This window comes from Anarhichas minor, unplaced genomic scaffold (assembly GCF_050575085.1).
Source record: "Anarhichas minor isolate MPS153535 unplaced genomic scaffold, ASM5057508v1 ptg000062l, whole genome shotgun sequence".
Lineage (NCBI taxonomy): Eukaryota > Metazoa > Chordata > Actinopteri > Perciformes > Anarhichadidae > Anarhichas > Anarhichas minor.
The window spans coordinates 484,271-499,110 of record NW_027466508.1 but is presented as its reverse complement, the minus strand read 5'-3'; the positions used below and the strand labels follow the sequence as shown (position 1 = coordinate 499,110).

The window sequence follows — 14,840 nt, the reverse complement described above, 5'->3', positions numbered from 1 at the left end:
TGGAGAGGTGAACTTCCCTGTGTAGCTCTCTCATATGAATTATCATATCTGTTCACCAGAACAAAAGACATGCTGTTGAACTTTGCGTGTCCATTCTTTTAAAGCAGGTATTCGAGGATGTTGGTGTTGGGTTAGTGGGAGCAAGTGTGCTGAAGAAAGCCATTCATCACGCTCGAAACAAAAAGAAAAAAGGTGTCAACCCGAGTGTAAAGGAGTCCCTTGTTGTGTTTGATCAAGCACAAGTGAGGCAGAGCTTGTAAACAGAAGTCACATGGACTCAGAGGTCTCTTGTTATAGCAGCATGTCGACCCCAGAGGTCAGACACTGCGGGCTGCAAAGGAGGCGAGTCAACAGCGTCACATGGTCGCTGCAGCTTCATCGACAGCGGTTTTATATTTTGTGCTGCTTGGCTTTCTGAACACGAGGAACTGCTGGCTGTCAAATGTCAACATCCACCACCACCTCCTCCTCCTCCTCCTCCTCCTCCTCCTCCTCCTCCTCCTCCTCCTCCTGCTGCCCAGAAACCTTCTTTGAGGTTGTTTCCGGGAGTTGATGGGTTTACATGCTCACTCCTGACAAACTGCACCGCTGCTCTTTTTCTTGTGGTTTATTTGATATGGACAAAGACAAAACAGACACTGACAAACTGAGCACACAATTACGATGTATTATATCAGATGTGAGGCTTCTGTTGACTTGAAACACCCGCGTAAAAAATACACTCAAATTTAAGTTCTAGAGATGAGTGAAAACAAATTGGCGTGTACATTTTATATATTCATCATTTTCCATAAGTTTGGATAGCACTCATCAAAGGGACGAAGGCGTCGACATCTCAGAGAGCGTCAACCGAGCTGTCACACTCTTTGAAACACACACACACACACACACACATACACACACAGTCGCACACACACACACACACACATACATACACACACAGTCGCACACACACGCAAACCGACAGCAGCGATTACCTTCCAGCCGGCGGCTCTGTGTGTGTATTGTAACCACATTCTGTCCACACACCGTCAGGCACAACACACAGATCTGACCTCAGAGCAGCGCCAACAGTCTGCTACACAACTAGAGAGCAGAAACACACCAGCGGCTGAAACACAGCTGTCTCTCTCCATTATTCACAGAGCGCTCAGTTCTTGGCTTACATCACATTAAAAGGTGGGAAAACCTCACAAGAGACTGTGTTGCTGACAAGACTCAAAATGATTCGTCTTTTAATAATACTGAGAGAGTCAAAAGTGACGACGCTGATTGTGACTCTTGCCTATTCATTTTCTTCTCCTTTTTAAAATTTCTTCAACAACGCCGCAGTGAAAAAAGACAAATGGCTACAGCGGAAGATATACTTCACACTTCCAATCCAAAATAACAATCAATACAGTCCAACATCCTGATGTCTGGAGATGGTTCCAGATCAATAGCGGACGAAATGACTAATTGTTCTTTTATTGGATCCACCACAAGTGTCAGGAAAACGTCAACACAATTCTCAAAGAGCCTTGATCTATAATGAAGAAAAAGGGGATTTGAAATGGAGCGGAACAAAGCAAAGGAGGATTCTTCCCTGCTGGAAGAAAAATATTTTGGACACGATATAAGATGAAAAGGACGTCTTTTTTCTTTCAGTTAAATCGCTTTATTTTCATAAAAACGGCACCTTTACTTTACAAAAGCTTGATTTGGATTGCATTCAAAACAAAAATCATGTTTCTTGCAAAAAAACGACTACTTGTCGAGAGTTAACGCCAGACTAAAGCCCCTTTCCCACTGGACAACAATCTACGAACATCTGGCTTTTGTCATCAGTGGGAAAGGTTACAATCAGCATTCATTCTGCAGCAGTCACAGTGATGGAAACACGACACCCGGGTGGAAACGCCAATGTTTCCAGTACGATGCTATGTGACACGCTTTGATGTGAATATATAATAAATAAAATCAACAGCAATATGGACTATTATTGTGTTGCGTTTGTCAACATATAACATAATTAATTAATCAATTCAGTCATTTTATCACATTAATCATGGAAACACTTCATTCAAACTTGACAGAAACAAAACTAAACCCATCAAAACCGTCTGTTAGTCTTTCCACCGTTCCAACAATCACAAACTCCAGTTTGAGAGTTTGAAAGAGAGACTGAATAGAAGTAACCACTGTAACATTTTTACACTAAACGTGACACAGAAAGGTTTACTCGTCTTCTACAGGTCTTCCCGTGTTTAAACGCGCTAATTTTGGAGGAAAGGGGTTATTAGTGACCTTTTTTCTGCATTGAGTCTTTGTGGCCTGGACCCAGAGCAGCATTTTGGCTGCGTCAGCGCTTTTCCCGGCCCGACAGTGTTTGATGGAGCTGCCGGCCGTCGTGTGGCAGGACCTCTGGCTGCCCGGCCGGTGACTGATGCACACGAGGCCACGGAGGAGAGCTTTATTAAACGACGGCCAGGACCCATCACTCTCCCTCTGACATATTGGGGGCTCACCTTGAGGTGGGGGTGGGGGAGATTTACTCAGTCTGTATTAACACCTCTGTGACGACGTACAGTGTGTGTTTGTTGGTTTCCAGTATGTTACATGTAATGTGTGTGTGTTTAGTGCTTATGTGCCCGTGTGTGTGTGCAGAGTCATTTAGCAGGGAGCACTGTGCGCGGCATGCTGTGATAAATCCATCACTTAACCCTCTCATTCACTCCTTTAACACACACATAAACAAAACACACACGCTACACCTGCAGACCTTGACAGCCTGCAAGAACAAACACACACCTCCTCCTCCTCCCAGCCTTCATCACCAGCTGAAGGAGGCTCCATACAGTCTGAACCTCCCCACATCAGACTGCCTGCAGCTGCACCCATGGGTGCATAAAGCAGTGCCAACAACAACAGTGCGTGCGCGCACACACACACACACACACACACACACACACACACACACACACACACACACACACACACACACACACACACACACACACACACACACACACACACACACACACACACACACACACACACACACACACACACACACACACACACACACACACACACACACGATTTCTATTTTACGCTCCATTAAGTAAAGGTGTCACATTTTAACATCAATAAATCATTATCTCATTAATTCTGAAACATTACTGAAATTAATGTGACACGGCTGTCGACTGAAAACATTTCATTTTCAAAAAGGTTTTTTAGAAAAACTGAAAAGAAAACCTGCTTTTGTTGTAGCTCATGTAGAAACCTGTTTCATGTGTTTGTCTGATACATTATGAAAGTGTCGCCTTTGGAACAAAAGGTCCCCAGAAAGGGATAAAGAAAAATATTGATTTGGCTAAAAATCTGCATTTCCTTATCTCTTTGTTATTTCTTATCCACCTAATGACTCCTGAATTAATAGGCGATTTTTAATAGGCATATTTAAAAATAAACAATTACTGTTTGCCTGGATTTCAGTGGGAATTAGACTCCGACAGTGTTTTTCTTCATCAGCAGCGATAGACTGGATGAAGTGAGTTCATCTACGACCCCCCAGCAGCTACTCTGCTTCCAAAAGACTCAGCGGACAATTCTTTGTAAACTGGAGTGGCGAATGTGTATTTAGAAATAAAGAAGAGCTCTTTTTATTCTGTACATAAGTTTCACCAAACAAACTCTCTGCAGAGTGAAACAAACGAGGGCAGAGCGACCATGAAGCCCTTGACTTCCTGGTGACGGACATTTGTCAGGGCCCATTGCCTCATCGGAGGCAACGCTGCCATGTGCTCGCACTCAGGCAGAGAAAACAGTGTGTGTGTGTGTGTGTGTGTGGGCAGACTGCCAACACAAACTGACAAGAGGCTGGCGCCGGCAAAGAGGTGACTTAAGGGCAATTAAGCTAAAAGCAGCCGACACAAATGTCAGACAAACGAAAACAACACAGAGTTAAAGACGTTTGTATTCATATTCACTTGAGTGTTAAAGAGTCTATGCTCGGTCCAAATATACTTACGTTTTCAAAAGAACACATTAGGAACGTTTTTGCCAAATACATTTAAGACCAAATTTGGGATCCGAGAAAATTAACAGGTGGAATAAATACAGGGAATCTCACTTGTGCATGCAAATCTATTCAAGATAAAAGTTATAAAAGTTTCATTAGTAACCTTGTTATCAAATAAAGTCTGCATCAGATCTGTGAATATTTATTAAGTCCAGTTAGAGAAGAAGGCAGATTACACACTTTCCTTTACGCTACTGAACAGACTGGAAGGTTACGATACACTGCGGTAAATGTGGATCACATCAAAAGGTCCAAATAAAGTTAATCCTGCGTTTGTTTGTTCTTGGTTTCTGCTTATTTTTCTTTCAGTCTAATTTATTCTGCAGTTTTGTTGTTTCGTTTATAATGAGGACCCGTCTTGTTATGGTCAGATGAGAGATCGTGTTTATACATCTATAGCAAAAACATTTTAATAAACTGTTAATCAAAAGAACATTTTTCAAAGTGCATTTTCCCAGAAGGAGGGTAAACCTGCATGTGTGTGTGTGTATGTGTATGTGTGTGTGCGTTCGTTCAACAAAAGGCCACTTGGAGAGAGAGAAAAGGAGAGACAAAGAGAGAGAGAGAGAAATGGAGAGGGGGAGAGATTTGCATTAGTGAGGTCCAACACTGATGTTGGGTGAAAAGGTCTGGCTTGTTACGGTTCATCCCCGAGGTGTTGGATGGGGCTGAGGTCCAGCTGTGTGCAGACCACTGACCTAGCTTCATGCACGGGGGGATCAACATGCTGAAGCAGGAAAGGATCTCCCCCACAATGAAGCATGCTATAGTCTAAAATGTGATTCTATGCTTAAGCATTAAGATTTTCCTGGACTAGAACGAAGCCTTAGAACAAAAGTAAAAGTCTGCAGACCGGGTAGTCCATATACTGATGGCCACATAATGTAGACAGAGAGACGGACGGATGGGGAGGAAAACAAACCTCACGGATCTCTGCCCTCCTCGTAATGAAAACAACCGAGGCTAAACATGGTGCTGATATTCAAACACCACCAATGTGCATCGCTCGCTCTCCCTCTGTCGTGCACGCCGGCACACGCACACACCTGACCTTTACATTGAGAAATGAATGAAACCAAAATCTGCAAATGACAAATTTGCATTTGGCCCTGCAGGTTTCCCCCGAGGAGAAATTCAGAGAGTCAAATGAGGGCAGTCGGATTTAATCTGCTGCCTCTGGGAGGGAGGCACACACACACACACACACACACACACACACACACACACACACACACACACACACACACACACACACACACACACACACACACACACACACACACACACACACACACACACACACACACACACACACACACACACACACAATTCGCTAACAGGAAGCAAAGTAAGTACTGTGAAGAAAAGAGAGGAGGAATTGACCGGAAATGAGAAGCGAGGCATTGCATCCGTGTGAAAGGAGAGAAGTGGAAAGAAGAAATGAAAGGAGGAAGAAGAGAAAAGGAAAAAAAAAAGACCCGAGAGGAGGCGAGAAGAAGGGAGGAGACTCCCCCAGTGGACGAGACAGAGGAGGAGGAGGGCTTCGGCTGGGAGGATCAGCAGCAACAGTTTGACCTACAACCCGGGAGTTAAGTTGCGGTCAAGTCCAGAATCACAAAACAGGTTTAATCCCCACAGACCGCCTCTCCTCCCTGCTCTCGCTCTCTGTTCTGAATCAGTCAGCAGAGCTTAAAGCAGCAGGATTCCTCACACATCTGTGAGCGGACACAGAGGTCACTGCTTCTATTATTGATGTCTGAGCCGAGTCTCTTTGAGAGATCATTTGTTCTTAACGATCAATTTCCTTAAAGTTTAAACTTAAGACTAGTCGACTAATCACAAACTCAGAAAACAGTCAACAATGAGCACAATTTAATCCATAAAGGTTAAACATCGTCAGAAAAAACTGGGTGTGTGGTGTAATATTTAATGAAGTCATAGTTTGGAATTGCTTATACCATTTGTAACTTGGCGTGCTAGTTTGACTCAACGAGCTAGGTGGCGTTCGCCTGGTTCGTAGATTCACTGCGCGCTAGGTCGCTAGCTTTAGTCTGTAGCAAAAGCGCTAGCCGGCCAGCTAGCTACGAGTTTCAGAGTAACGATTGCCGATCCAGTCGATCAGCAGGAAACCAGACCGACTGCTGAACACGGCCGGTTTTTTCGGAAAGGGAGGCGGTGTCGGAAGGGAGTCGGGAGCGGCTGATGAGTGGAAACAGCTGAGACAGCATATGCCAATATGTAATTCAAATGTGGGATTCAATTGATGTCCTCAGGATTGCACATTAATTCACTTTATAATTAGAGGAAACAAACAAAAGCAGCAAATAATCACATTGGAGAAGCCGGACAAAGTAAATGATTGGGATTGTTTGGGACGGATAATCGATGACTCTGCATTAGTGTGTGTTATGTCTGAAGACCTGGTCACACCAGCATTTAAAACGACTCTCTATTATCCTCCTATGCATACGGAACGACATGATACACAGCCTAAAAACTGAATGCTGGCAGAAAGTAAACATTATGTTTATATAAAATCTGAAGTCATTTAAGTGATTAACCCGAAAGGCGTCAGACTGGAACAGCACTCAACTTCTTTTCCACATTTACAAAAGGGCAAGAAATAGGAATTCATATCCTGCAATAAAGCAGTAGATTAAAGACAGGTGATTAAAAAGCAGATTAATAATTATATTAAATGGGTCTAAAGTTCAGAGAAAAGGACTCACAGTTTTACTTTGCCCCTAAAATATTGTTGCCTGGAGCAGAAAGAGTTAACGATGTGAATGAAATCCCAAACTGTGCAGCTCCTCCTAAAGGCTTGATTGACAAGGTGCAGGAGCCTGCACTGTGTGTGTGTGTGTGTGTGTGTGTGTGTGTGTGGGAGTGTGGGAGTGTGTGACTGTGAGAAGAGGAGGTTTAGGTATTCGGTCTGTTGAGCAACTGTCATTAAACGGCGTGAGTTGTGTGTCTTTCATGCTACACTGCTTTCACTCCGAGCAGGAGTGAAAAGGGTCAGAAGAGAGTTTTACTCAAAATGTTTGGAACACAGAACCACGATCATTATCATAAAAACGTCTCCTCGAGTGATTTGTTCAACAAAGAAAAGGTACCGCTACCATCTAAAAACACTTCTGCATAAAACAGTCACGCACATGCGCAGTCGTCGTCCGTGTTTTAAATAGTAAGATTTAAGAAAAGATTAACGACGGATTGATAGATGAGACTTGTTGAACCCTAAACAGGGTGAGTAACCGATTAACGGGTTAAGCATTTCTTAAATAATGAAAGTGATCTGTCGTTGAAGCCGTGGGAAAAAAAATGTCTGCTGATCATTCATTTCACCTATTCAATCTTTAATAAAAGCTCAAGGATATTTCATTTATTCAAGACATTAGCGTTCATGCTTCAGTGGGTTTTTTAGGTAGTCGTCATTTTGTTTTGTTTTGAAGTATCTGAACGAGAGCAGACTAAATCCAATTCATCTGGAAGTGGAAATTGTTAAATTACAAATAAAATGTTTCATGTATAAAAAGCAATCTGTAGCAAATTAGAGAGTTTTATTTTGGGAGGAAATGAGAAGCGTAACTTATATTTTTGATGCTCATTTCATTTCTCACTTTACTGAAATAGTGTCATGAAGCGAAGGACAACTGTAATCTACAACCAACTATTGTCATTAACATGATGATTCTTACCACTATCTTTAATTTCTGGGTTTTTAGATAAATGTAATCTCTGAATACATTTCTTTCTGGCAATAAACCCACAGCCAGAGGAGCCCTCACATTTACAACATCTGGGGCAATTCTCCCCTCAACACTGAAGATTTCTTTATAGATACTCTGGTGAGATTAATTAACTGAGGCAACATGTTGGACACATATTTGAGGAACCAAAAAGCTGTGTGTGTGTGTGTGTGTGTGAGAAACGTTAAAATCCACCTCGATCCCTGAAGAGTGGAGTTCAGAACAGGCTTTACTTCTAAGTTTTAGAAGATAAAAAGTTGAGGCAATCTGCGTGGGAAAGTAGAGATTTTCACTGATGACGTAAAGCATGTTTGGTTTGCGTGTGCTCCTTTAGGCCTAATGCGAGTACGGCAGACACAGATGTGTCCAAAACACTTTTAGGAAACACGTTGAATTGACTGTTTATCCAAACACTTCCGCTGTGAGTGGCCGCATGCTGAACGGACACTCTGCTGCAGATAATTATTAAATGGAATATGTTTGCAAAGTGCTGCAGCGGAATATCCTTTTAATATCTGTAAGACCTTTAAATGATGGATTGATAAAAGAAATGGTGGGAGCAGAGATAGAAAGAAGTGTGTAGTATTATTAGTCAGTCAGAGCAGGATGTGTCCTTCCATCTTGTACAGAGGAAAACCTGCAGGCGCATTGTGTGTGAACTGCCGTCACCTGCTGCTTCTCCACGATGTCCGAGAGGAAACTTCACAGTCCGGCTCGCTCTTGAGCTAGAAATCTGACTAATTGATCCAGAAGTTAATGTGTTTTGCAAAATCACAAATCATTAACTATTTCAGTGGATTCCAACAGAGGAGCTGTGAAGGAAACATTAAAGTTGCTGCTCTTTTATGATACATGCAGAGTGGATTATGGATTCAAAAAGAAAGCAAACTGCTTTGTTAGAACTGAAACAAGCTAAAGGCTAAAACTGGGAGACGTCCTTTTGATGGTATTTTGTTTGTCGTTGACATTTGTCAGGTTTAGAGACGGAGGTGGGACAAAACAAAACATTTGAGGTCACAAAAGCTAATGACTTCTGGTTGGTAAACCTGAAATTATCAATTTACTTTGAAAAATGTAACGAGTAAAAGACCGCAAAACTTCAGACTAGGGATGCATGATATATATCTCGCCTCAGAAATTATCGGATGATAATACAAAGCCAAATTGTTTTCATTGACTTGACAAGTGCAACATCAGACAGAGGAAAACAACTAAATTGCACTTTGCTGTCGAAAAACAGCAAATCACAGGCAGAACGTTTCTTTGCTTTAGTTGCGATAACAAAAGGGATTTAGCTTGTTAGATTAGTTAGGTCATCTGTCTTTGCTCATATACGTATCTTAGCATTTCTTACCCTCAGGTGTGCACAATAAACTACAGGTTATTAACTTCCTTTTTAATGTGAAACTATCGGACATCTTATCGAGAAGCAGTTAATTATTGGTTATCGCATCGGCTGAAAACAAAATCCAGATATTTCATCCGTACTTCAGACCACTGAAAGCAGATGTGCGATTGGATGAACCGGCCAGCGAGCTGAAAACCTAACATACGGTTTGATTGTGTTTTAACAGCGGCAGAGCAGACCACTGCAGCGTTTATCGGGTGGTGGTTACACGCTACGTTTCCTGAGTGATGCCGACGAGTCCTGGTGCTGCCGCAGCAGACCGCCGAGGGCTCGGAGGAGCTCGGCCACCCAGGCGGCGAGCTGGTGAGCTGTTGATGAAGTGAGGGGTCACTGCAGGGCTAAGTGAGACCTCACACCGGACAAGCAGGCCAGACCTCGGGACCACGATGGCATATGGGTGTGAAGGAGGTGAGGAAGCCGAAGACGAGGAGGGGTGGGGGTGGCCAAGCTGTCCACTCCGCCTCTCACGAGACCCCCAGCTGTCACAACAGACACTTACCAGCCCTCACACTAAACACCCACCAGGGAGGGGGAGGGGGAGGGCAGCATCCTTCTTCTTTCAAACCAAAGGATGGAGGAGAGGAAGGATGGAGGGGGAAAAAAAGAGAGCAGCTAATCTGTTCTTCCTGCTGCTGTGATGTCGGAGGAATGCTGGGATCTGATCCTCTGCCACTTCTGAAGCCAGGCTGCAAACCTGCTAATTATAGCCACTAAAAGGATGAAGGTGTGACCTAAATAGTTATTTTAAGTCTGGAGCGGACTTGTGAGAACCATTGCACACACAGAGAGAGAGAGACAGAAAGAGAGAGAGAAAGAGAGCAGAGAGCAGGACGGAGGAAGTTTCAGCCTCGACCGTCACAAAACAAAACACACAGGAGCAGAGCCGGCGAGCCGAGGTCAAGCTGCAAGACGGTTCAAATACAGTCGGACAACAGCAGTTCAGACCGGACGACAGGACTTTCTTTCTTTGGGACTATAACAAAGCTGAATGGATCAGAGACGGCATCTCCAAGATGAGAATAAAGGATCTTTAGAAGCACACATCTGTATTGGCTAACCCAGCATCAATCTAAGATCAACTCTGTAGAAAAACAATGCCGAATGATTCGTCAATTAATAGATTAGTTAGGCAATCAAAGTGGAAAAAAATCCATTCTGAATTTGCTCATTGATTTATTCAGAAACAAAATGCTAATTTTAGCTTCATTATATATATATATATAGATAGATAGATAGATAGATAGAGAGAGATTCATTTTCCAAGTTGCTTTCCCTTAAGGTTTATTTACAGAAGTATCGTAGCCTTTTTTAAGATATTGTTCTTATAATAAAGTAAGCAGCTGTAAAAGCCTCAACCTCTGTGCATCTGCGCAATAAAAAATAAAGCATTTTTGTGTGATATAGGTGTAAAAATACTGGATATTGCCGTTGCTTTTAAAATAAATACATGATCATATCTCTGGGAAACACTTTCTGCCAAACACAAAACCATTGTTGTGTTCCTCATGCTCCAGAACGTACAGTCAATTTTAAAATGACACCAATTCAAAAAACAAAACAAAGTATTTTTTGGGCTTAATGAGAAGTTATACATCCAGGAATGCAGCACGCATCTCAGCAGAGTTTTCTTCCATCGTGGCTATGAGTACTTTCTCTGCACAAACACCCCTCACTCCCACCTGCCTCTGTTTGTTGAACACAAGCTGCTTTCACCCCCGCTCCCCTTCTCTCTCTCTCTCTCTCTACGTTCTTTCCACACCTGAGAGCCTATTGACAAGAGTGTCCCGGTACCACGCGTATCACTTAACCCCGTGTCAAAACACAGGTGTAACGTAAGCTCGGGGGGCAGGCGAGGGCTCGAGCTCATAAAGGAATGTGCGAGCTGGGAATAGCACCCTGCATGTAAGAGAGGCGCCTCGCTGAGAGGACAGAGTCACTGCAGGGAGGGCAGCTGGGAAACAGCCAAACACTGACAGAGGGGAAGGCCACACCTTCACCTCAGGGATCCACAACACAATGAGACAGAAATTCGACTCAGCGGTTATGAAAGACAGAAAGTAGAGAAGTTTTGGATGGAAAGCAAAAAGGAAGGTCGGCGATCTTACCATGGCGCCCCGTATATCTGGAATCCCTTTATGGTGACGTCCGAGTCCTGCAGGTACACACAGTTTGTGAGGAGCGTCTGGACATTGTCAAAGTCCTCGGGTTTGAGTTTGGACACTGAGGGGAATCGGTAGTAATCCTGCTTGACCAGCTCGGCCATAAAGTCCTTATCAAAGGTCAGCTCGTGGTTGCCGGCGATCACCACCTTAAACTCGTACGGGAGGCCACCTGGAAGAGACAAGAGAGGGAGGATCTGGTGAGATGAAGTCCCGTATCCACGTACGTATCCACTTATGTATCCACGTATGGATCCACATGTGTTAAGCTCTAGTCTGCATCTCTTTCTTTTCATACTTTGTTCCTCCTCGCTACCTCTGACCTGAAACAAACCATTTGCAGAGACTGCAAAGCACATGAGGAACAGTCGCTCCACCAATATGTAGCTGATGAGGACATTTCTTTGAACTAACTGACTGAAGTGATGAACAGAACTGAACAGAGGGCGTTGCAGTTACGTAGTAGGAGTCTGGACTTCCAGGATGACCAGCAAATTAATTTATAAATGCTTGTTCACTAGTTTTGCATAAATCTTGTCCAAAAGTTGTAACAGTCGGTGTCCTTTACTTCAGTTACAGCTTCCTGTTAGGGATGCAGGACAGCATTTTATCAAATCAAACGGTCTTTTTCTACAGAAACAGCAGGTCGACCTAATATTTTCTTCTAGCAGCATATAAACTCTCCTCAGTAGCTCCCTGAATGCCTAACCCAGAGCACAGAGCACGTCTGGAAAGAAAACTCAGATTAGTGGAGGGGAAAAAAAAAAACTTCAATTCAAACAGGTTACAACCACAGCTGACGGCTCTGCTTGACCCCAGCAGGCCACCGTCCATCTCTGCAGACGGCGGGCAGCTGGAAAAAGCATGAACCTGAACTAAATGGAGAAGAACATCTATTACAATTCTCATCCCCTCATCTTTCAACTTCTGCGGTGCCCTTTTCGCTCTCCTCTGCCAGGTGATTTGTCCCGGTTCCCCTTCGCCATCAAGAAACTGACTTACCGCTTTATTCCAGCAGATTGAGCACTCAACGGAAGGCTCTGGCCTTCATCACCCCTCTGCTCCTTCTCTATATTTCTGCTTTTCCTCTTCTTCAATCTGGTTTTTAGGCTTCCTGTTGAAACTGTTCTTCCTCTGTCTTTTAAAGCCAGCTCTGTAGGTTCTGTTTACACTCATCAACAGGCTAATTTATGACTAGAGTTAACCAGGAGACCCCCAACCCAGGCAATATAATCTATAAAGCTGCTAGTCACAACCCATTATGTAATAACACATCATTATGTAATAACTACATAAATACATCTTCACTGTATTATGTCATACACCCGCATTTAGTAATAATCTGCTGCATTCTGTAATAAACAGGCTGAGGGATTATGTTATAAATTATAATCTATTATAACAACAATGTTGATTTTATGTATTCAAGCATGAATCATACGGACTCAAAATTAATTTCAAAAAATGAAATTAGAGTTGTGTAGATTTTCTTTTCATTGGCTAAAACTACATCAATTATGGTTTCTTTGGAAGGTTTAATCGCCATCAGCTGGTTTTTGTGTTTTGCAGGTATAAAGTCATCATGGCGTCTGATTAAACAGAGCTGAATGTAGTTTGATTTAAAAGTGTATAGGTCTAGACTTCACATATCTTTAGCAGCTATATTTAACGTTTAGTGGATTTTTACAAAAACTGTACAAAAGTAAAATCCTTTGCGTACGACACGGAGATTGACTGAAGGAAAAGTATTCTGCTCACCAACATTAGACCCGTTTTCATGACTCGCTCTGATCCGTTTGCTCCTCTGCTCTGTGTTGCTCTGGCCAGTAACAGAAGGTTATGACGCATGCCAAAAGGGCAAATCGAATAAAGAATCGAATAAAACGTATTTGTTAAATAAAAACGCTTTTACCTCATGAAAGTGAGAGAAAGAAAAGGTGCGAATGCACTTCTCAATTTTGCAGCGGTCAAGTGCACAATTGGAAATAAAGATAATAGAAACCGAATAGAATGAAAATCCAATCAGGATACGCTGGTTCAAAGCAAATAGATAAAATAATTCCACCGCATCCGTCTAAAGTGTGTGTGTGTGTGTGTGTTCTCTAATGCTGAAAATGAAAGAATCATGGTTCCCCGGTCCATAGGTTTCATTCCCGCTACTTTAAATTAGCTCTTGTCGCGTCTCAGGATCATAAATTCCAGTCTAACCTTATAAGAAAGAGCCGTCTCTCAGTTCCCCCAGCACTCTAACTGGATCACACATCCATTCTCTCACTCTCACACACACTCACACACTCACACACACACACACACACACACACACACACACACACACACACACACACACACACACACACACACACACACACACACACACACACACACACACACACACACACACACACACACACACACACACACACACACACACACACACTACCCAAAGCGAATCATCCTCTCCACCACCACCACGCAGGGAAAAGACAGGGGAAACATAATTACCATCAAACAACTCCATCTCCATTACTCTACTGGGAATTTCTGCTGCTTTTTATTGCTGCCGTGAAACATCTTACAGAGGACTGTTGGAGTGATACACCTAGATTTATTTCTTATTCGTCGCCCACGAATGGGTATGAAAGAGAAAATGAAAGCAGAACTACGTGTGAATAGAAATGTTTTGTCATACCTCTCAAGAAGGCAGATTTATATTTGTATTAAGATTTAAGAAGACAAAAGCACCAATTGAAAGTGTTTTTCACAATACGCTGTTAGCAACTAACTGTGCTAACAGCGCAAACAACGGCAACAGTGCTGACAGAGCTAACAGTGTTTACCCAGGTTCTGTTTCTGGCCTCACGTTTACACACAGCAAAGGAGTGGAAGAGCAGGAGGCGGCGAGTTTGACAGGAAGTGCGCGAGGATCAAGATGGAAGCTATGTTTTAGGTAAATTCTGCTGAAATACGACTGAACATGCAGAGCATACTGACGGACAGTAGAGAAGTGGATTATGCTGCAGGAGCCGTTTGAAAAGTCTCTGCAGACCTCCGGATTTCTGAGTTTTGCTGTGAAAACTGGGTCAATGCTGGTATCCAACTGTAACTGCTGTGAATCCAGACTGACTGCTGCCGCTGTCGTCTTTGGCGAGGCCAAACTCTGACAGCTACCTTTCAACTCTGCAGGGGGGAGTGTCTGATACTCCAAACATAGATTTTGAGAGCAATGCCACTTTGAGCTAAGGGATTTACTTTTTTTTAAATAAATCTAAAAGGTTCTTACTCTGATATAATGAAAAACACATCAGAATCTGATTTCTTTTACTCTTTTGACATTCTTGTAATTATTCACCGTCTAGTCTATGTCAAGAAAACCTAATGGTTACATATATATATGTATATATACATATATATATATATATATATATACATATATATATATATATATATACACACTTCCC

At 42.8% G+C, this 14,840-nt stretch overlaps 1 protein-coding gene across 3 annotated transcripts in view; it reads right to left on the bottom strand.

Annotated features, from left to right (window-relative positions):
* mpped2a (metallophosphoesterase domain containing 2a) overlaps positions 1–14,840 on the bottom strand; it is a 56,176-nt gene that overhangs the window by 19,890 nt on the left and 21,446 nt on the right. For all 3 annotated transcript variants that reach the window (XM_076077938.1, XM_076077936.1, XM_076077939.1), the window contains one exon: positions 11,329–11,554. In XM_076077938.1, the coding sequence (XP_075934053.1) occupies positions 11,329–11,554 (226 nt within the window). The remainder of the gene's footprint in view (positions 1–11,328; positions 11,555–14,840) is intronic.